General features: G+C 46.9%; 1 protein-coding gene across 2 annotated transcripts in view; it reads right to left on the bottom strand.

Annotated features, from left to right (window-relative positions):
• LOC134343041 (ubiquitin-conjugating enzyme E2 Q1) overlaps positions 1-20,029 on the bottom strand; it is a 102,830-nt gene extending 82,801 nt beyond the window's left edge. Inside the window, exon 1 of one of the 2 annotated variants that reach the window (XM_063041871.1) lies at positions 19,228-20,029. In XM_063041871.1, coding sequence (XP_062897941.1) covers positions 19,228-19,383 — 156 coding nt within the window. In that variant the 5' untranslated portion in view covers positions 19,384-20,029. The remainder of the gene's footprint in view (positions 1-19,227) is intronic. The other variant, XM_063041872.1, reaches the window with a different exon arrangement.
• Positions 20,030-20,937: the final 908 nt, after the last annotated feature.

Below are 20,937 nucleotides of genomic sequence, written 5' to 3'. Positions count from 1 at the left end.
GATCCGCTGTTTTAAAAGTAAAGGACAGCTAATTTAATAGATTTCTCTCTCCTCCCCGCCCTTCCTATTTTGTTTTTGAGATACAGCACAGTTTCAGCCCCTCAAGGTCCAACGAGTCAGTGCCACCCAATTACACCACGTGACCTACTAATCCATTAACACACACATATTTGGAATGTAACGAGAGACCGGAGCACCCAGCGGAAACCCACGCAGTCATGGGGAGAATGTACACACAGTGGTGGAGTTATTGTCATGCTAACTGCTAAACTACTACGTCACTATAATTTAAGAGAGCTTCAGGTACTTCCCTTAGAAATAGAAACATAGAAAACCTACAGCACAATACAAGCCTTTCCGCCCACAATGCTGTGCCGAACATGTACTTACTTTAGAAATTACCTAGGGTTACCCATATTTTTCAAAGTTCCATGTACCTACCCAGGAGTCCCCTTCTGCCCTTCCTCATTCAAAATTAAGTTTTTTGGAACTATAAGACATTGGAGCAGAATTAGGCTATTTGGCCCATCAAGTCTGTTCTGACATTCCATCATGGCTGATTTATTACCCTTCTCAATTCCATTCTCCTGCCTTCTCCCCGTAAACTTTGAAGCCCTCACCAATCAAGAACCTTTCAACCTCAGCTTTAAATATACCCAATGACTTGGCCTCACAGTCATCCATGGCAATGAATTCCACAGATTCACCACCCCTGGCTAAAGAAATTCTTCTTCTCTTTTCTAAACGGAGATCCTTGTATTCTGAGGCTATAGCTTCAGATCCTAGACTTCCCCCATCATTGGAAATACCCTCTCCACGTTCACTCTGTCTTGGCTTTTCAACATGCGATAGGCTTGAATGACAGTGCATGCCCCACCCCACCCCCGCAAGTCTTCCAAACTCCGGTGGGTATAGGTCCAGCTCATGTATTAACCCTTTCATTCCCAGAATCATTCTTGTGAATCTCATCCAGACCTTCTCCAATGCCACACATCTTTCCTCAGATATGGGGAGCAAAACTGCTCACAATACTCCAAATGCTGTGTGACCGAGGCCTTATAAATCCTCAGCTACTATGGGTGTTACTGCATTAAAAACTGATAAATTACTAGAGCGAATGGTTATGATATGGTCTTGTTAATATCAGGCAATGAGATACCTTCCCTCAAGGGCATTTGAATAGTTAAGGAAGAGATCAAGAGACCTCTGTTCTCAATATTATTTATTTATTTATTGTTAGTATTTTTTAAGTTGTTTGTGTACAGTTGTGCAACTTTGTGTGTAGATTTTCACTGTGTTTCTTTGTATCTACTGTGAATGCCCACAAGAAAACAAACCTCAAGAGAGTATATGGTGACGTATATGCACTTTGATAATCAATTTACTTTGAAGTTTGAGAGATTCTTGATAAGCAAACATACGAGGAGCGTTTGTTGGCTCTGGGCCTGTACTCACTGGAGTTTACAGACATCCCACCCTGCAAAAACTCATTTCAGGGAGGTAGCATCATCAACTTGCGGGAGACTTCCGGGAGAGGTGGGATGTCTGCAATAGAGTAGCTCCTTAGCAGCTAGCCAGCTAGTTTAAATAACGTTAGCTATGCTAATGAACGAATGACACCTGTTAAACTCACCTCAACAGGTCTTTTACAGTCTTAACCCACCATGGGCAATAGAAAAGTCACTGTTGCAAACAGTGCAGCGAGCAACACTGTCATTATTTTGACCCCCATTAGGCAGGGGTACACTTTAGTGTAGTCTGGGGTGACGTACGTATTATATCTTTTTTGGAACACTCTGCCATGGCGCGCTCTCTCCCTCTCGTGGTCGCTCGCGCGCTCTCAAGTGCTCTCGCTTGCTTTCTCTCACTCGCTCTCAAAAAAATTGATTTCTGTGATACTGTATATAATTTGCAGGCATCAGGGAGCCACTCTTAATATGCGGGAGACTCCCGGAACTTCCTGGAGAGGTGGGATGTCTGAGTTTAGGGGATCTCATTGAAACCTATGAAATATTGAAAGGCCTAGATAGTGGACGTGGAGACGTTTTCAATAGCGGAGGAGTCTAGGACCAGAGGCCACGAGCCTCAGAATGGAAAGGTGTCCCTTTAGATGAGGAGGAACTTCTTTAGCCAGAGGGTGGTGAATCTGTGAAACTCAGTGCCACAGATTGTTGTGGAGGCCAAGTCATTGCGTATATTTAAAGCAGAGATTGATAGGTTCTTGATCAGCAATGGCATCAAAGGTTACCAAGAGAAGACAGGAGAGTGGTGCAGAAAGGCATAAATTAGCCAGGACAGAATGGCCAGAAAGATTTAATGAGCCGAATGGTCTGATTCTCCTCCTATCTCTTATGGTCTTATATCCAAACTGCCCTCTGGACATCACACAAGACTTCTCCCACTAACGAAAAGCTCAAAGGACAGACAGAGACTCGCAGAGACAGCCCACCATAGGTTCCAATTAGACTTAAACTAGTTGCGTTATAGTTAAAATTTTAAATGCTGCTTAAATTTGTTGGGGAAATCAATCATCTGCGATTGGCCACAGTGGGTTAGTTAATGTCTGGGATATCTTGTGACTTTTTTTTTAAACTTGATGCTTCTAAATATGAAATGCAGAATCTGATATACAGCATATATTTCTCAAAATATATCCACAGCCTTCTCAACTTATCAACAGCACAGGGAAGTGTATGTCATGCACTTTGGTAGAAGGAATAAAGACAGACTATATTCTAAATGCAAGCCAATTCTGAAATCAAAGTGTAAAAGGACTTGGGAGCCCTAGTGTGGGATTCCCTAAAGGTTAACTTGCATGTTGAGTTGGTAGTAATGAAGGCAAATGCAATGTAAGCATTTAATTTGAGAGGACAATATAAAAGCGAGGATGTAGATGCTGATGAGTTACAAGGCATTGGCCAGACTATATTTGAAATATGGTGAGCCGTTTTAGAGAAAAAGACTAAGATATAGGAGCAGAATTAGGCCATTCAGCCCATTGAGTCTGCTCCACCATTCCAATCATGGCTGATCCATTTCCCTCTCAGCCCCATTCTCCTGCCTTCTTCCCGTATCCCTTCATGTCCTGACCAATCAAGAAGTTATTAACCTTTGCCTTAAATATTCCTGAAGATTGGGCTCCACAACCGCTTGTGGCAACAAATTTGGCAGGTTTACCACTCTCTGGCAAAAGAAATTCCTCATCTGTTCTAAAATAATGCCTCCCTATTCTGAGGTTGTGTCCTCTGGTCTTAGACTCCCCAGACACTCCTCATACAAACCTTTCAATCTCAGAAACCTCCTTTGAACCTTCTCCAATCAAGTAGTACGCCCTTGGGCACATCCTTTTTAATGCTCAGAATACTCCAAGTGAGGCCTCACCAGGACCTTATAAATCCTCGACTTTATTTCCTGCTTTTATAATTTAGTCCTCTCAAAATGAATGCTAATGGTGCATTTGCCTTGCACCCTCGCCGCACCAACTGCACCCCAGGGCCATTCTTACTCCACTGACTGTGCCCTGGAGTCATTCCCACTGCACTAAGTGTATTCTAACAGATGAGAATAAAGACAGCCAGATACTTACCTCACCCATGCCTGATCTCATCCAAGCCCGATGAGCCAAAGCCAAAGTTTGCCCACTCTAACACTGGCCCATTCACACAATAACCACTCCACTTGCCCCGGCCTTATTTTTATTTGCCCTTGCTAACGAATCCCATTCATTATTTGGGTGCAGTCCAACTTTGAAAACTGCTGCTAAGTCCTGCCTTTTTAAATCTTCAACCATGTTCTGAAATGAAATCACCCAATATCTTAAAAGGGTGTGCTTGCACCGAGAGGGTCCAGAGGAGATTTATGTGAATTATCCTGGGATCCCAGGACTGAAAGGGGTTAATGTCCGTTTGTTATGTGCTGTGTTGTATGACATGGGCAATCATGGTCTTTCCATGACCATGATTGTTCTTGGCAAATTTTCTACAGAAATGGTTTGCCATTGCCTTCTTTACAAGCCTTTATCAATAATCTTCAGAGATTGTCTACCTGCTGTCAGTATAATGTGCCTGTGTGTAGGCAAGTGTTACACCTTGCCCAAGGGTGACCTATAGGTCAGTGGAGGGAAGGAGTGCCTTACACCTCCTTCAGTAGAGACACATCCCCACCCTGCCACCCCGGGAGTTACTGTACGAGGAGCATTTGATGGCTCTGGGCCTGGTTGGAGACTGCCCAGACAGAATATGAGGGGTTGCTACTCTAATCTGAGAGGCAGGACAGAAGGCCATGACAGACCTGTCAGAAAGGAAATGGGTGACCACTGGGAGCTCCTGCTGTGGGGACAGGACAAAGGTAGCCATCAGATCCACCTAATCCAGGGGTCCCCAATCTTTTTCTGCCATTAAGCATGGGGTATGTGGCCCCTGGCTTGGGAACCCCTGATCTAATCCTACTTAGATCTACCCACTTTTACACACGGGTTGTTTGCCAGTCTGTGTGTGTAGTTTTCATTGATTCCATTGTTTTCTACTGTGAACGCCTGCAGGAAAGTGAACCTCAGGCTGTTATACGGTGACGTATATGTACTTTGATAATAAATTTCCTTTGAGTGCGAGAACCTTGGGGCACTTTTGCTGCACAGAGGGGTGGATTTGATTCAGTGCAGATGTAGCTTCCCTCCGTCGTCAGCTGGACTGCAGCATCCACCAATTCAGAACGGTCAATACATTTCCCAACACAGCTGAGGCGAACTCCAGCTCTTAAAACCAACAAGAGATGGCTTCTTAAAATCTGATGGCGTGAACATCAATTTCACCGCCTTCTGGTAATTTCTACAACCCCCACCCTCCCCCCCGCCCATCCCTTTATCTCTTTATCCATTCCCCATTCTGCCTTCTCTTCTCCTCACCTGCCCATCGCCACCCTGGTCCACTCTCAACTACCCACCTTCTCCAGCTCTTTACCTCTTCCACCCATCTCCATCCAGCTTCTCACTTCACCGCTCCCCCTGCCTTCTCTCTCGCCTGGTCTTACCCATCACCTGCCTGTTGGTATTCCTCCCTCGCTCCCCGACCTCCGTATACTGTCCCCTTCCTTTCCAGTCTTCAGCCCAGAACGTCGACTGTTTATTCCCCTCCATAGATGAGTTCCCCTCGTGTTTTGCATGCGTTCTTCAAGATTTACAGTATCTACGGTCTCTCGGGTTTAAAACCTCAAGCTAAGTCGAGGGGTCACAGTTTAAGGATAAAGGGGAAGCCTTTTAGGACCGAGGTGAGGAAAAACTTCTTCACACAGAGAGTGGCGAATCTGTGGAATTCTCTGCCACAGCAAACAGTTGAGGCCAGTTCATTGGCTATATTTAAGAGGGAGTTAGATATGACCCTTGTGGCTTAAGGGATCAGGGGGTATGGAGGGAAGGCAGGTACAGGGTTCTGAGTTGGATGATCAGCCATGATCATACTAAATGGCAGTGCGAGCTTGAAGGGCCGAATGGCCTACTCCTGCACCTATTTTCTATGTTTCTAAGACACGTCCTGGCCCAATCAGCCCTGGGAGTCCATTTAGGAGGAAACTGGTTGGCAGCTGCTGAGGCCAACAAAATCTTTTTGAAAAGGAAATCGGCACATCAGCAACAGTGGAGATTAACAAATAATAAATGTCACCTCGTGATGTAGCTACTGGCATGGCTGGGCAGCAAGCTAAGCTCTCACTGATTTCTGCCCTCTAACCAAACAAGACCTCTCAGAAAGACACACACTGTTTCATAGATCAGCCTCATAAGAAATTACAGAGAGTGTATAAATCACAGGAATTCCATGTCTGGTAACTAAGAGAGACTCTGATAACTGATGTACAATCATAAGATATAGGTTCAGAATGAGGCCATTTGGCCCATCAAGTCTGTTCCACCATTTCCCTCTTAAGTCCATTCTTCTGCCTTACACACCCCGACTAATCAAGAACATATTAGCCTCTGTCTTAAATCTCCCAATGACTTGGCCTCCACTACCCGAATTCCACAGCCTCACCACCCACTGGTTAAAGAAATTCCTTCGCATCTCCATTCTAAATGGACATTCCTCTATTCTGAGGCTGTGCCCTCTGGTCCTAGACTCACCCACCATAGGAAACATCCCTTCCACATCCACTTTGTCTGGGCCTTTCATAGGTTTCAGTAAGACTCCCCCCCCCCATTCTTCTAAATTCCAGCAAGTGAAGGCCCATAGACATCAAACACTCCTCAAATATTAACCCTTTCTTTCCCCAGAATCATTCTTGTGAACTTCCTCTGAACCTTCTCCAATGTGAAGACATCCTTTCTTCAGAAAGGGGCCCAAAGCTGCTCACAATACTCTGTGAAACCTCACCAGTGCCTTGTAAACCCTCAGCATTACAGCCATCGATAAGAATGAGTAACAGGTACATTTACAATCAACTCTTTATTGTACACAGCATACGACATTCACTGTACACTTGGCACTTCTTGCTGCCTGGGTGAAACAACCAATATAATCAAAAATCTCACCCATCCCAGACATTCTCGCATCTCACCTCCAACACCTGGATCCACAGCTGCACCGTAGCCCCTCCAAACCCTTTCCATTCCTTTATCTATCAAAACTTCTCTTAAATGTTGCAATCGAACCCACATCCACCAGTTCCTCCGACAGCTCATTCCGCACTGAATGAAGACGTTCCGCTCACGTTCCCCTCAAATATTTCACCTTTCACCTTAAGCTACAACCTCTGGTTCTGGTCTCACCTAATCTCAATGGAGAGAGCCTGCTTGCATTAATCTGATCTGTACCCCTCATAATGTTGCATACCTCTATCAAATCTCCCCCTCATTCTCTTACACACGCCAGGGAGTAAAATCTTTCCCTACAACTCAGATCCTCATGTGCTGGCAACATCCTTTGTAAATTGTCTCTACACTCTTTTAATTCTATTGATAATCTTCCTGTAGGTAGGTGACAGAACTGCACACATCACTCCAAATCAGTTCTTGCTACAACGTACACCCTCAAAGCATGGTTCTGCTGATGCCATCTCTATGACCACATACAAAACAAAGCTTTTTCCACTGTACCTCTTCTATGTGTGCTGGGGCAATGGTATCAACACAGGTAATGCCAACAGGCTCAATAAACCGATTGGAAAGCCTGGCTCTGTTATGGACACACTGGAGGCTGTGGTAGAACAAAGGATCCCATGGAAAATCCTGGCAATTCTGGACAATGTTTCTTACCCTCTACACGCCACCTTGGCTGAACAGAGGGGCAGTTTTAGTAATAGACTAAGACAACTGCGCTGTTCTAAAGAACGCGATATGAGGTCATTCTTAACCTCAGCCATTAGGCTCTATAATGAGGCAACCTATCGCTGGGGAAAAGGTGACCCCTCCTGTTGGACTGTTTGTGGTAACTTATTTTTTATTCTTTCTACTTCTCTTCTAAAATTTATATCTGTGCACTTGTAATGCTACTGTTTTACTGTAATTTCCTCAGTGATCAATAAAGTATCTATCTACATGTGACAATAATGAACCAATTTATATGTTGCTCAATGCGCCGTGTGCTTCTGTGTATAAAACAGACCAGAGTTGAACCCTGCATCAGACGCCATCATAATGTACAAGACAATGGTAAGGCCACACCTGAATCAACAAAAACCTGCTGGAGGAACTCAACGGGTCGAGTAGCGTCTGAGAGGGAAGGTATTGCTGACGTGTTGGGTAGAAACCCTGCCACTTGGAGTATAGGGCAACACTGTACTGCAGTGCTCAGCACAATGCTTTACAGTACAGGTGATCCAGGTTCAATTCCCACCACTGCCTGTAAGGAGTTCGTACGTTCACCCCGCCACCACGTGCTGCTCCAGTTCCTTCCCACAGTCCTAAGACATACCAATTCGGATTTAGTTATGGGGAGAGGTTGAACAGGCTGGGAATATTTTTTCAGTGGAGGGTAGGAGACTGAGAGGAGACCTTACAGAGGTGTTCAAATCATGATAGGCATAGTTAAGGTGAACACACAGTCTTTCCTAGGGTTCAGAAATTGAGAGCGAGACACAGGCTTAAGGTAAGAGGAGAAAGGTTTATTAGAAATAGCCCTGATTTCCCCATTCAGAGAGTGGCCAGTATATGGAACAGACTGCCAGAGGAAGTGATTGAGGCCAGTACATTAATGGCATTTAAAACACACTTGGACAGGTACGTGTATAGGAAAGGTTTAGAGGGATACGGACAGGTACACGGATAGGAAAGGTTTAGAGGGATATGGACAGGTACACGGATAGGAATGGTTTAGAGGGATACGGACAGGTACACGGATAGGAATGGTTTAGAGGGATACGGACAGGTACACGGATAGGAAAGGTTTAGAGGGATACGGACAGGTACACGGATAGGAAAGGTTTAGAGGGATATGGACAGGTACACGGATAGGAAAGGTTTAGAGGGATATGGACAGGTACACAGATAGGAAAGGTTTAGAGGTTTATGATTATGATTATGAGAACACTCAGTCCTCGTTTATTGTCATTTAGAAATGCATGCATGCATTAAGAAATGATACAATGTTCCTCCAGTGTGATATCACAGAAAAACAGGACAAACCAAAGACTAACACTGACAGAACCACATAATTATAACATATAGTTACAGCAGTGCAAAACGATACCATAATTTGATAAAGAACAGACCATGGGCACGGTAAAAAAAAAGTCTCAAAGTCCCGAGTCCCCGGATACGGACAGGTACACGGATAGGAAAGGTTTAGAGGGATACGGACAGGTACACGGATAGGAAAGGTTTAGAGGGATATGGACAGGTACACGGATAGGAAAGGTTTAGAGGGATATGGACAGGTACACGGATGGGAAAGGGTTAGAGGGATATGGACAGGTACACGGATGGGAAAGGTTTAGAGGGATATGGACAGGTATGTGGATAGGAAAGGTTTAGAGGGATATGGACAGGCACACAGATAGGAAAGGTTTAGAGGGATATGGACAGGTATGTGGATAGGAAAGGTTTAGAGGGATATTGACAGGTATGTGGATAGGAAAGGATTAGAGGCAAACAGGCAAATGGGACTAGCTTGGATTGGGATCCTGGTTAGCATGGACAAGTTGGGTCAAAGGGCCTGTTTTTGTGCTCTATGACTAATACCTGCACAGTGCATTTCATAAAAGGGACACAAGTGTGTTACAGTACATTAATGTGATATCTCCAAAACCATACCATGCATGATATAATGCACACTAATTGGGAAGGAGGCTGTTTGGCCCATTCTCTCTATACTAGCCCTTTGCACAACAATCTATTAATCCTACTCACTGCCCCTCACCCAATCGCCCTGGATCCCAACCCCCTTTAAATACTTATCCCAGCTCCCTTTTGAATTTGTCTCCAGTACACTCCTCGGTGACGCACAGTGAGCATTTAGAGTCGGGAATTTTGCTCCTGTCACATTTGCCAATCACTTCCCTTCCTCACTGACTGGTTTCCTCACCCCTCCAGCAGTGTGAACATCCCCTCTCTACTGTGCCAACCTTTATTGATTTTAAAAATCACTTTACTGGGGACCCTCTGCCCCAGGGAGAAATAGCCCAGTGTCTCTCTATTCGTGCCATGTCCCCCATCCCAGGGACCATGCTATGAAATCTGCTCCACATCCCCTCCGAAGGCTTTCGCATCCTGCCTCTGCGGCCAACACCAGAATGTGGCCTGGCGCTCCAGCTGTGGCCGACTAGCGTCTTATAAAGGTTTGGTGTACGACTCCCTTACTTTGTGCTACGTGTAGCCATTGGTGAGGCCAAACCTGGAGAATCGTGTGTGTACCTACCTACAGCAAAGGCACCAATAAGATCGAAAGAGTACTGAGATTTACAAGGATGTTGCCAGGACTTGAGGACCATTAACAGGGAAAGGTTGAAAATGTTCGGAGTATAGGAGAATGAGACGAAATCTCATGGAGGTGTACAAAATTATGAGTGGTATGGATAGGGTGACACAGTTACCCCCTCCCCCAGGTTGGGCGAGATGACAACTAGAGGCCATATGTTTAGGGTGGAGCTAAAGATGGTGCCAGCAGGCGACTTCTCCCAGCCCATCAGTGAAACAGTCAAATTCTAATGACTCTATTTTCCTGTTCAGGGCGGTTGGGGTCCTACTGGGATCTTTGACCTACACTGACAGTGTGTCCCCGATCTTGGAGCTCGCCCATCGGCCGCGTTTCGGTATGTCCAGGTTCGGCCTGAAGTCGGCCGATTTGGGGGCCTGCGCGGCCCTGCGGACGCGAGTTCTTGCCGATGGCGCGTACTGAAGCAGAGCGGGAGCAGGAACATCAAAGACAGCAAGAGTGGCTATCGGAGGGCAGGTTCTCGAGTTGAAGAGCTCGAAATAAAAAACGCGTCAGACTGACTGTAAACTTGAAAACAGGGACTGTTATCTCCCCTGTCACTGTGGAAGGAGAGATATCTGTCTCTCTGTGAGAGAGAGATACGGAGACACAGCCTGAGGGATGTCGAACTGTTGGAATGAACAGTTAGTTATTGATGGACTGTAGACCATGGTCTTTCTTTGGGGGCTTTGCCGCTGCTGGCGTGGTGGGTGGTGGGAATGCTGGTGTTTTATGCTAGAATAAGTGGGGGGAGGGGGGAGGGCTGGTGCTGCTTGTGTGTGGCAGGGGGCTTTGGGGTTCTTACACCTTTTTTCTTGTCATTCATGCTTTGGGTTTATTTTCTTCTGTTTCGATGATATCTGTGGAGAGCAAGAATTAGGCTGTACATTGTACACATTCTCTAATGTTAAATGGAACCATTGAAAGGTGAAATATTTAAGGGGAACTTCTTCACTCAGAGGGTGGTATGAGCCGCTATTGGAAGCAGAGAATGTGGGTTCAATTTCAACATCTCAGTAAGTACGTGGAGGGGAGGGGTATGGAGGGGAATGGTCCAGGTGTGGGCCAATAGGAGCCGGCAGAATAAAACTTCCGCATGAACTAGATGGGCTGAAGGGCCTGTTATTATGCTGCAGTATTGTCCGACTATGACTCTCTCCAGTGAGTCCTGGTTCAGGGTTTCAGCCCAGATCCAAATTTGATCTTATACAGCTTGAACATAACATCCCAGCTCCTGTATTCAATACTTTGATTTATGAAGGTTAATGTGCAGCAGCCTGTGACCTATGACCTATCAGCCTGTGACACCACTTCTGTTTGAACAAAAGATGCAAAAAAGTTTATAACTCTCCAGTCGTCAAAGGCACCACTCGAGGACCTGCAGGTGTCCAGCTGATTACAGCCAGAACCATTGCCATTTCCCTTCCGCTTGGTACAGCAACGGCTCTGCCCGTGATCGCAAGGAACTGCCGAGAGCTGTGGACACAGCGCAGCAAATCACAGATGGACTCCATCTACCCTTCCTGCTGCCTCAGTAAAGCAGTTAGCATAATCAAAGACCCCCCCCCGCTAACCCCCACCCCGGACAACCTCTCTCCTCCCTTCCCATCAGGCAGAAGATACAAAAGCCCAAAAGCCTGAACCACCAGGCCTGAGGGCAGTTTATATCTCACTGTTATCAGATACTGGAATGGACCTTGAACAATAAGATGGACTCCTGGCCTCACAATCTACTTCATTATGATCTTGCACTTCATCGTTTACCTCCACTTTCTCTGTAGCTGTTACATTTTATTCTGCATTGCTATTGTTTTACCTCATTCTAGAACATAGAACAGTACCGGCCCCTTAGCCCACGATGTTGTGCTGACCTTTGAACCTTCTCTAAGAGTAATATCACCATCCCCTCCCCTCCCCTCCCATACAGCTCTCAATTTCCAGCTCAGTGCACTACCACTCCCCCTTCCCATTCCCCATTTCCAACTCAGTGCACTACCCCCTCCCTTCCGCCATTCCAGCTCCCCTCCCATCTCTCCTCATCTGCTTGTCAACCGACCCTGGTACCCCTTCTTCTTCCCTTTCGCCCATGGTCCACTCCCCTCTATCAAATTTCACCTTCTTTGCCTTCTCCAGGTATCACCTATCACTTCACCAACCTCTCCCCACACAGCTGGCTTCACCTATCACCTTCTAGCTTGCACTCCTTCCACTCCCCTCCCCATTCTTATCCTGGCTTCTTCCCCCTTCCCTTCCAGTCGGCCTGAGACGTCGACCGTTTCTTCCCCTCCACGGATGCTGCCTGACCTGCTGAGTTCCTCCAGCGTTTTGTGTGTGATGTACGTGTACCGATCTGATCTGCATGAGCAGATTGCAAGGCAAGCTTTTCGCTGTATCTTGGTACACGTGACAATAATAAACCAATTCCAATACCCTAGTGGCCTCAGGTGCATCCCAACTGGACCGGGCGACTTACATACTACTAGTCATTCCTAAGCACGAAATTCTGCAGACGCTGGAGATCCAGAGCAACACACAAAAAATGCTGGAGGAACTCAGCAGGTCAGGCAGCAGCCATAGAGGGGAATAAACAGTTGGCGTTTCGGGCCGAGACCCTTCTCTGGAACTGGAAAGGAGTGGGGGGGGGGAGACACCGGAATAAAAAGTTGGGAGGAGGAAGGGAAGGGGGACCAACTGGAAGGGGATAGGTGAAGCCAAGGTGTCTTTCCTGTAACAGTTCTTGCCCCACCCAGAATTCCAGCTGCATCTTCCTTCACTGAGACCACAAGGCACGGGAGCACAATGAGACCGCTTGGCCCATCAAGTCCAATCATGGCTGATTTGTTATCCCTCTCAATCCCATTCTCCTGTGTTCTCCCAATACCCTTTGATGCCCTGACTAATCAAGAACACATCAGCCTCCACTTTGACCTGTGACCTGCCCTCACAGCCATCTGCAGCAACAAATTCCACACAACGAGACTCCAACCAACGGCATCCTTCCTTACTGGGCTGTTTTCCCTGGAATGTTGGTGCTGAGGGGGTGACCATATAGAGGTTTATAAAATCACGAGACAAATGATCAGACTTCTCCCCCCCCCAAAAAAAAACAAGGCAGCACAGTTTAAGGTGATGGGGAGAGATTTACCAGGAACCTGAGGGGTAGCTTTCACACAGAGGGTAATAGGTACCTGAAATCAGCTGGCAGGAGAAGTGATTGAGGCTGCCACATTTATAGTGTTTAAAACAACATTCCGACAGGTAGATGGAAAGGGAAGATTTAGAGGGCCAAGCCCAGACAAATGGGACTAGCCCAGGTCAGAAGAGTCATCGTCAGGCAGGCAACTTGGACAGCATTAGGTTGAGAGGTCTGTGATCCACACTGAATCATTCTGTGACTAAAAAGCTTTTTACTCAGGAACAAACAAGTCCATATTGTCCACTAGCCTCCCCGGCATCAATAACATCTTTAAAAGGCATCGTTAAGGACCCCTACCACCCAGGACATGGCCTCTGCTCACACTGTCATCAGAGAGGGGTGCGGGAGTCCGACGACCCACACTCGATGTTTGAAGAACAGCTGAGACACAAAACACAGGAGCAGAATTAGGCCATTCGGCCCATCATGGCTGAATTATCCCACTCAACTTCATCTCCAGCCTTCTCCTTGTAACCTTTTGGTGCCCTATCAACCTCCAGTTTAAATATACCCAATGGCTTGGCCTCCAGGGCCACCTGTGGCAATAAATTCCACAGATTCACCATTCTCTGGCTAAAGAAATTCTTCTCATCTCTGTTCTAAGCTTCCCCTCCGCAGTCAGATTTCTGAATGGACAATGAACCTCATTTTTTTTTGCTCACTTTTGAACTACCTAATTTTTATATATTTCCTTTTATAACTTATGATATATTTTATGAATCAGACTGTACTGTCAGCACAAAACAATAAATGTCAGAGATAATAAACCCAATTCTGATAAAGCAAAGGTATATCCAATAATCCTCCAACTGTGTCATTGGGTTTGGAGGCTTGCATACCTCACTGACCCAGACAGCTACGTTGGATGGATCAGGGCTTTGTGCTTTGACTCTTGCTAGGGTCACCATGCCAAACAGGTTAAAGGGTAGAGGACAGACTAAGGGAGGGCAACCAGTCGGGGGTTCAGCTCGGGGCTAACAACCCCGACTAGTCAAATAAAACTGTTATGGAAACAGCAATGAAGAAACCTTCTGCATCGGAGTGCGAACACAAAATAATCTGCAGATGCCGGGGTCAGAGCAACACTCACAACACGCTGGAGGAACTCAGCAGGTCGGGCAGCATCCGTGGAAACGATGAGTCGATGTTTTGGGCCGGAACCCTTCGTTAGGACTGTAGAGGGAAGGGGCAGAGGCCCTATAAAGAAGGTGGGGGGAGGGAGGAGAAGGCTGGTAGGTTCCAAGTGAAAAACCAGTAAGGGGAAAGATAAAGGGGTGGGGGAGAGGAGGCGGGGAGGTGACAGGCAGGAAAGGTGAAGAACATCTGAGTGTGACAGTATTCCTGAGTCTCCACCCAGGACTGGCATGACTGATACTAGTGAAAACCGAGAGGAAGCTACTGACAAAATGAAGGAAGCCCTGAACGCTCCCAGAGATGGAGGACCTTCATTGCCATTCTAAACGCCAGCGGTACAACAGGCAGTAAGTATATCCAGTAATACACTTGTATAAGAGAGCAGGAATGTCTACAAGAAGGGTCAGAGCCATCTCTATTTCCTGAGGAGACTGAGATCCTTTAGCATCTGCCGGACGATGTTGAGGATGTTCTACGAATCTGTGGTGGCCAGTGCTATCATGTTTGCTGTTGTGTGCTGGGGCAGCAGGCTGAGGGTAGCAGACACCAACAGAATCAACAAACCCATTCGTAAGGCCAATGATGTTGTGGGGATGGAACTGGACTCTCTGACGGTGGTGTCTGAAAAGAAGATGCTGTCCAAGTTGCATGCCATCTTGGACAATGTCTCCCATCCACTACATAATGTACTGGGTGGGCACAGGAGTACATTCGGCCAGAGACTCATTCCACCGAGATGCAACACAGAGCGTCATAGGAAGTCATTCCTGCCTGTGGCCATCAAACTTTACAACTCCTCCCTTGGAGGGTCAGACACCCTGAGCCAATAGGCTGGTCCTGGACTTATTTCATAATTTACCGGCATAATTTACATATTAATATTTAACTATTTATGGTTCTATTACTATTTATTATTTATGGTGCAACTGTAACGAAAACCAGTTTCCTCCGGGATCAATAAAGTATGACTATGACTATGAATACATGAAATATTGTCACATACATTGTATTATTGATACAGAAGTGTAAAACTCAATATTTCCCTAGTAACTATATATTACACACAACATATAGCAATTCCATGTTACATAGTCACAAAATACACAGTGCTGTTATATCCAGTAATTCAGAAACTTCTCACATGGTGTGTGATATTATGCTTTATAATATATGCACAAGACCGGTGCACACACAACACACACAATTCCTAGTAACACTTTTAAAAACACAGATACAGGAGGAAGGTTCTATCCAATAATACATGCTATGTTTTCATAATACATAGGCTACACGGCAGATATTAAGAGTGACTGAAGAAAGGCGGGATTTAGGAAGAGGGCTCTGGGGTTTGGGGTTTACAAGGGGCAAGTATCCGAGGAGAGTAGATAGAGGTGGGCAAGGGCAAGGAGGCCAAGAATTGTTTTAAAAACACAAGCTGGTGTTGTTAAAGAGCAAAGTGACATTGGATGTGTGATCAGGGACTGGAGAAGCGCAGGGTGCTGCTGGGACTAAGGCGGGGCACGAGTCTAAATGTCAATCGGCACTCGAAAGCACACAGCTGACTGCGAACCCCACCTGTCTGCCCCACCGCACAACCAGATTCAGACTTCCACACCCAACCACTCCAGCAAGGAGGCTATTCAGCCCATCGGACCCATTCTGTCGCTCCAACAGTCGACAGCACCTTTCACCTCAGGACCATTCCCCCATGGAAACACCCGACCTCCGCACCCAAAGACTCAGCCTTGAGCATTGAACAGTCAGTGACTGACACGCCCCCCCCACCCCAATGGCTCTGTCGGGTAGAGGATTCACACACTTGTGGCTGGACAACTCCCTCACCACCACCTCCAACTCTGTTCCCAAATGGCTGACCTCCTTCATTTGGGAGTTGCGATGCAGGGTTGGAGCAGCAAGAACAAGTTTAAGGTTGGGGGGGGGAGGTGGAGGTTTAATAGTAACCCGGGGGGTAATTTTTTTAACCACCCCAGAGGTGGTCAGCGTATGGAAGGAGCTGCCAGTGGAAGTGGTTGAGACTCGGAGAGGGACGTGGGTAGGAAAGGTTTAGGCTGTGGGCCAAATGGGATTGACTTGGACGTGCATTTATTTATTGAGCGTCATAGGAAGTCATTCCTGCCTGTGGCCATCAAACTTTACAACTCCTCCCTTGGAGGGTCAGACACCCTGAGCCAATACGCTGGTCCTGGACTTATTTCATAATTTCCTGGCATAATTCACATATTACTATTTAACTATTTATGGATCTATTACTAGTTATTATTTATGGAGCAACTGTAATGAAAACCAATTTCCCCCGGATCAATGAAGTATGAGTTGCAGTGCAGAGCAAGCGTTCCAGTCCTCCGAGCCGTGCCGCTAAACAACTCCCGATTTAACGCTGGCCTGATCACGGGACAATTTACAACAATCAACCTCCCACCCGGTACCTCTTTGGATGTGGGAGGGAACCCACGCGGTCACGGGGAAAACCAGACAGTGGCAGGAACTGAACCCGGGTCGCCTGTACTGTGAAGCATCGTGCTGACCACTGCACTACTGTGCCACCTTTGGTTGGCATGGTCCAGTCGGGCTGAAAGGCCTGTTTCTGTATTGTACAGCTCTAGGGCCATGATACCAGAGTAGAACACAGAACAGGCCATTCGGCCCACAATGTTGTGCCGACCTTTTAACCTAATTTAATCCTACGTGGCCTTCCATTTCCTCTTAAATCTCCCAAACGTATCTGCCTCTCCCACCAGCCCTAGCAGGGCTTTACGCACACTCTCCATTCTGTGTTTTTTAAAAAAAAACCCTCTCTCTGACATCCCCCTATACTATCCTCATTAGGACCCCTCATACTAGCCATTTCCACTCTTTCTGGCCATCCACTAACACAAACCAATCCTCAAAGAGAGTGAGAAATCTCTCTCAGGATCTAACCTGGTCCCAACACATTGTTTCAGCTATAAAGAAGGCAAAACAGTGGCTATATTTCACTAGGGATTTGAGGAGATTTGGTTTGTCACCTAAAACACTTGAACACTTCACAGATGTACTGTGGCGAGCATTCTGACTGGCTGAGTCAGCATCTAGTATGGGGGTGGGGGGTGGGGGGTGGGGGGGGGAAGCAGGGGGCTACTGCACAGGATCGGAGTTGCAGAGAGTTGTAAACTTAGTCAGCTCCATCATGGGTACTAGCCTCCGTAGTACCCAGGACATCTTCAAGGAGCAGTGTCTCAGAAAGGCTGCTTCCATCATCAAGAACCCCCACCACCCGGGACATACCCCTATCTCACTGTAACCGTCGGGAAGGAGGTACAGAAGCCTGAAGGCACACACTCAGCGATTCAGGTACAGCTTCTTCCCCTCTGCCATCCAATTCCTAAATGGACATTGAACCTCCGAACACTACCTCACTATTTTGTTTTAATTTCTGTTTTTGCACTACTTACTTTAATTTAACTATTTAATATACACATTTACTATAATTCTGTTTTTTCTGTATTTATCATGTACTGCTGCCACTGAGTTACCAACATATCCCAGTGATATTAAACCTGCCTCTGATCACCTTGCACACCTCCATCAAACTGGCCTCTCCTTCACTCCAACGAGAAAAGCCCTAAGCTCACTCAGCCTTTTTCCTCACAAGGCACGCTCCTCAATCCAGGCAGCTTCCTGGTAAACCTCCTCCACGCCCTTCACTAAACCTCTCTTCCAAGCGGCAGAGGGTGAAAGGGAGAGTGACGGAAGTTCACAAAATTATGAGACAACCAGTAACTTTCACTGATGGTCAAGATGTCTGATAACTAGAGGCATGTACTTAAGGTGTGAGGGGAGGGGCGGAATCTCAAAGGAGATGTGTGGGGCAAGTGTTATAGATTGGTGTGTGTTCTTGAGGGGATACTGGCCAAACATTGGCGATTGTGGCCAACTTAGATAGGCAAGTGGCTGGCATGAACTGGTCGGGCCGAAAGGCCTGTTTCTGTGCTGTACTGACTTTTGGCTGCGGGTTCTAGACAGCCCAGGTGGGGGGGGGGGGGGAGCAACACCAACTGTACAACTATCCTGTGCAGGCCTGTACGAATTTCACCTCATCTGCTCCAATACCTAGCAATGGACTTGACCCCAAGCCACGGTGCATGAAATCGCAGACTTATTAATAAATCTATGTTATAAGTAACAGCTCAGGCCTCTGTTTATACACACAAGCGTCAGGCTAGTTCGGATCTATTTACCTCAAATGGGAACTGGACCCGAACTAACCCTAGGCCTCGCGTCGATTTATCGTGCTACAAGAGAGTTAGCGAGAGAGAAAAAAAATCTCATCGGAGGTAGATCAGCAGCCATTGCGGCCTGGATACCAACAATCCCTGCCCCTTCCGCCTCTCTAGGAACCAATCTCCCTTCGCCCCTCGATATTTTTTTTGGCTTCTTTCAGCTGCAACTTTTAGGCCTCGCCCCGGTTAATGTCACTTCTGGCTTCGACACACACGCACACAACAGATACTTGTGGAAGGTTTGCGAATCAGTATTCAAAGGAGGTCAAAATTGGCCTCCCTTTTAAACACGCACAACCCCGGTTGTAGCAAACCTTCTTGCTTTGACTGTCGAGTTACAAGGAAGAGAATAATCCTCAAGGAAATAAAATAGAGACACTGGGCAGAGGAGGTGCCCCCAGTTGTTATTCGGAGGCGCAGGGAGGGTGTCACTATTTTGCCACTGAATACATATTGCAACCGTGGTGCTCCTGATACAATGTTGCAGTTTGTGTGCGCTGCGGTTTCCTGATACAATGTTGCAGTGTGGCGATACAGTTGTTGCGGGCGCTCGGGCTGACCACTGGTTACTTTAACGCCGCTGTTATGTTGCCGATTACGTGCGTGGTGCTTGTGTGTGCGCGCTGGAGTGTTCATCAGCCAGACCTCTGGTTAGTTTCACGCCGCTGCCGCCGCGCGTCGGCTGACTCGCTAGTTAGTTTCGCGTCAGTTTCCTTACCGTGATATTGCAGTGGATGACCAGAACCTGTTCCTGGGTAACAAACTGACAGCTGATTTCGTCCAGAGACCCAGAAACAATGCGGAATCTCTCGTGTTTCTGATGGAAGATCGACTCGAGTAATTTGAGCTCTTGTTTCAGCGCAGAGCCCGACATTTTCTCACCATTTCCGACGGTCGAAAGGTTAAAAAAAATCCTAAACCCTCCCAAAAAAAATCCAATAATATATTTATTTTAAAAACTGCTTTTCCAACCGCCCCTCTCTCTCATTTAAAAATTCAGACACAAAGCACGGAATGAAGACCAGGAAGGGGAAACTAGAACTGCGGGGAGGTGGTGGGGGGGGGGAGGCGGGGAATAAAGGAAGGAAGGGGGAACGAGAGGCGTTGAGACAGTGAAATTAGAAAGAGAGAGAGAAAGGAGGGTGAGAGAGAGAAGGGAAGGGGGAGATAAGAGAGAGAAAGGTCCAAGTTGTCCTACGCCTAGACTGAACGGAACTCGATGCACCAGGATCTCCGGGGCCCTCGCACGCACGCACACACAGAGAGAAAGAGAAAAAAACAAAATAAGATTTCCCTTCCCCCTCCTCGCTCCCCCAAAAAATAAAACACACAAAAAAAAACTTCCTCACAACCCCCAAAATGGCGACAGCAGCGAGCCCAGGGGCCCGGCATCCATCCTGATCGCGACCAAAAACCCGTGAGATCCGAGAAAAAGGGAAAAAAGAGAGAGAGGGGGGAGAGAGGGAGAGAGAGAGAGCGGAACCGCGGAGTCTTAAAGCGACACCCACACTGAAAACACAACCCGGAAGTGATCTGAGTCCGGACCGAAATGACGAGGGGACGTTGACCTCCACCGAAAGGAGTCGGGTGTCGCGGAGGGGAGGGGTGAGAAATCCACCGAGGGGCTGAGGTCGATAGAGGGGGGAAATGGGCAAACAGATTGAAATCCACATGGGGAGTTAAATCGACAGGAGCAGGGGTGAAAACCAAGGGCGTGAAATCGACAGAGGGCATGAAGTCAGTGGGAGGGGTGAAATCGACAGAGAAGTGAAACCAGGGGTTGGAATCGACTGAGAGGTGAAATCAACACGGGTTGAAATCGATGAGGAGGTGAAATCATCAGGGGGTGAATTTGACGGGGAGGCGAAATCGACAGAGGGTGAAGTGGATAAAGGGGTTGAAATCAACATAGGGAATTAAATCGTTGGGGGTTAAATCGATAATGATGAAGACAATGGGTAAAATCGACAGGGAGGTGAAATTAACAACGGGGGGGCGTAAAATCAACAGGGAGCTGAAATTGACAGCAGGATCAAAACCATCAGAAAGCTAATATCGACGGGGATAAAATCGACAGGGTGAACTTGACGGGGTGAAATAGATAGAGGAAGGGGTGAAATGATCTGGGGTTAAATTGACATGGGGTTGAAATTGTCAGAGGGGTTGGATATCGACGTGGGTTGAAATTGACGGGATGAAAACGGGTAAAATCGCCAGGGGTTGAATGGACAAGGGGATGGAATTAGTTGGGGGTGAAATTGATAGAGGGAGGTGTGAAACCAAAAATGGGGTGAAATTGTCAGGATGGTGAAATCAAAATGGGGTGAAATTGACAAGGAGCTGAAAATGACATGAGAATTTGACGGAGGTGAAATCGATAGAAGGATTCAAATCAACATAGTGAATTAAATCGGCACGGATGAAGTTA

The sequence above is a fragment of the Mobula hypostoma genome, chromosome 2 (genome assembly GCF_963921235.1).
Source record: "Mobula hypostoma chromosome 2, sMobHyp1.1, whole genome shotgun sequence".
Taxonomy (NCBI): Eukaryota; Metazoa; Chordata; class Chondrichthyes; order Myliobatiformes; family Myliobatidae; genus Mobula; species Mobula hypostoma.
This window is presented reverse-complemented; position numbering and strand designations above follow the sequence as displayed.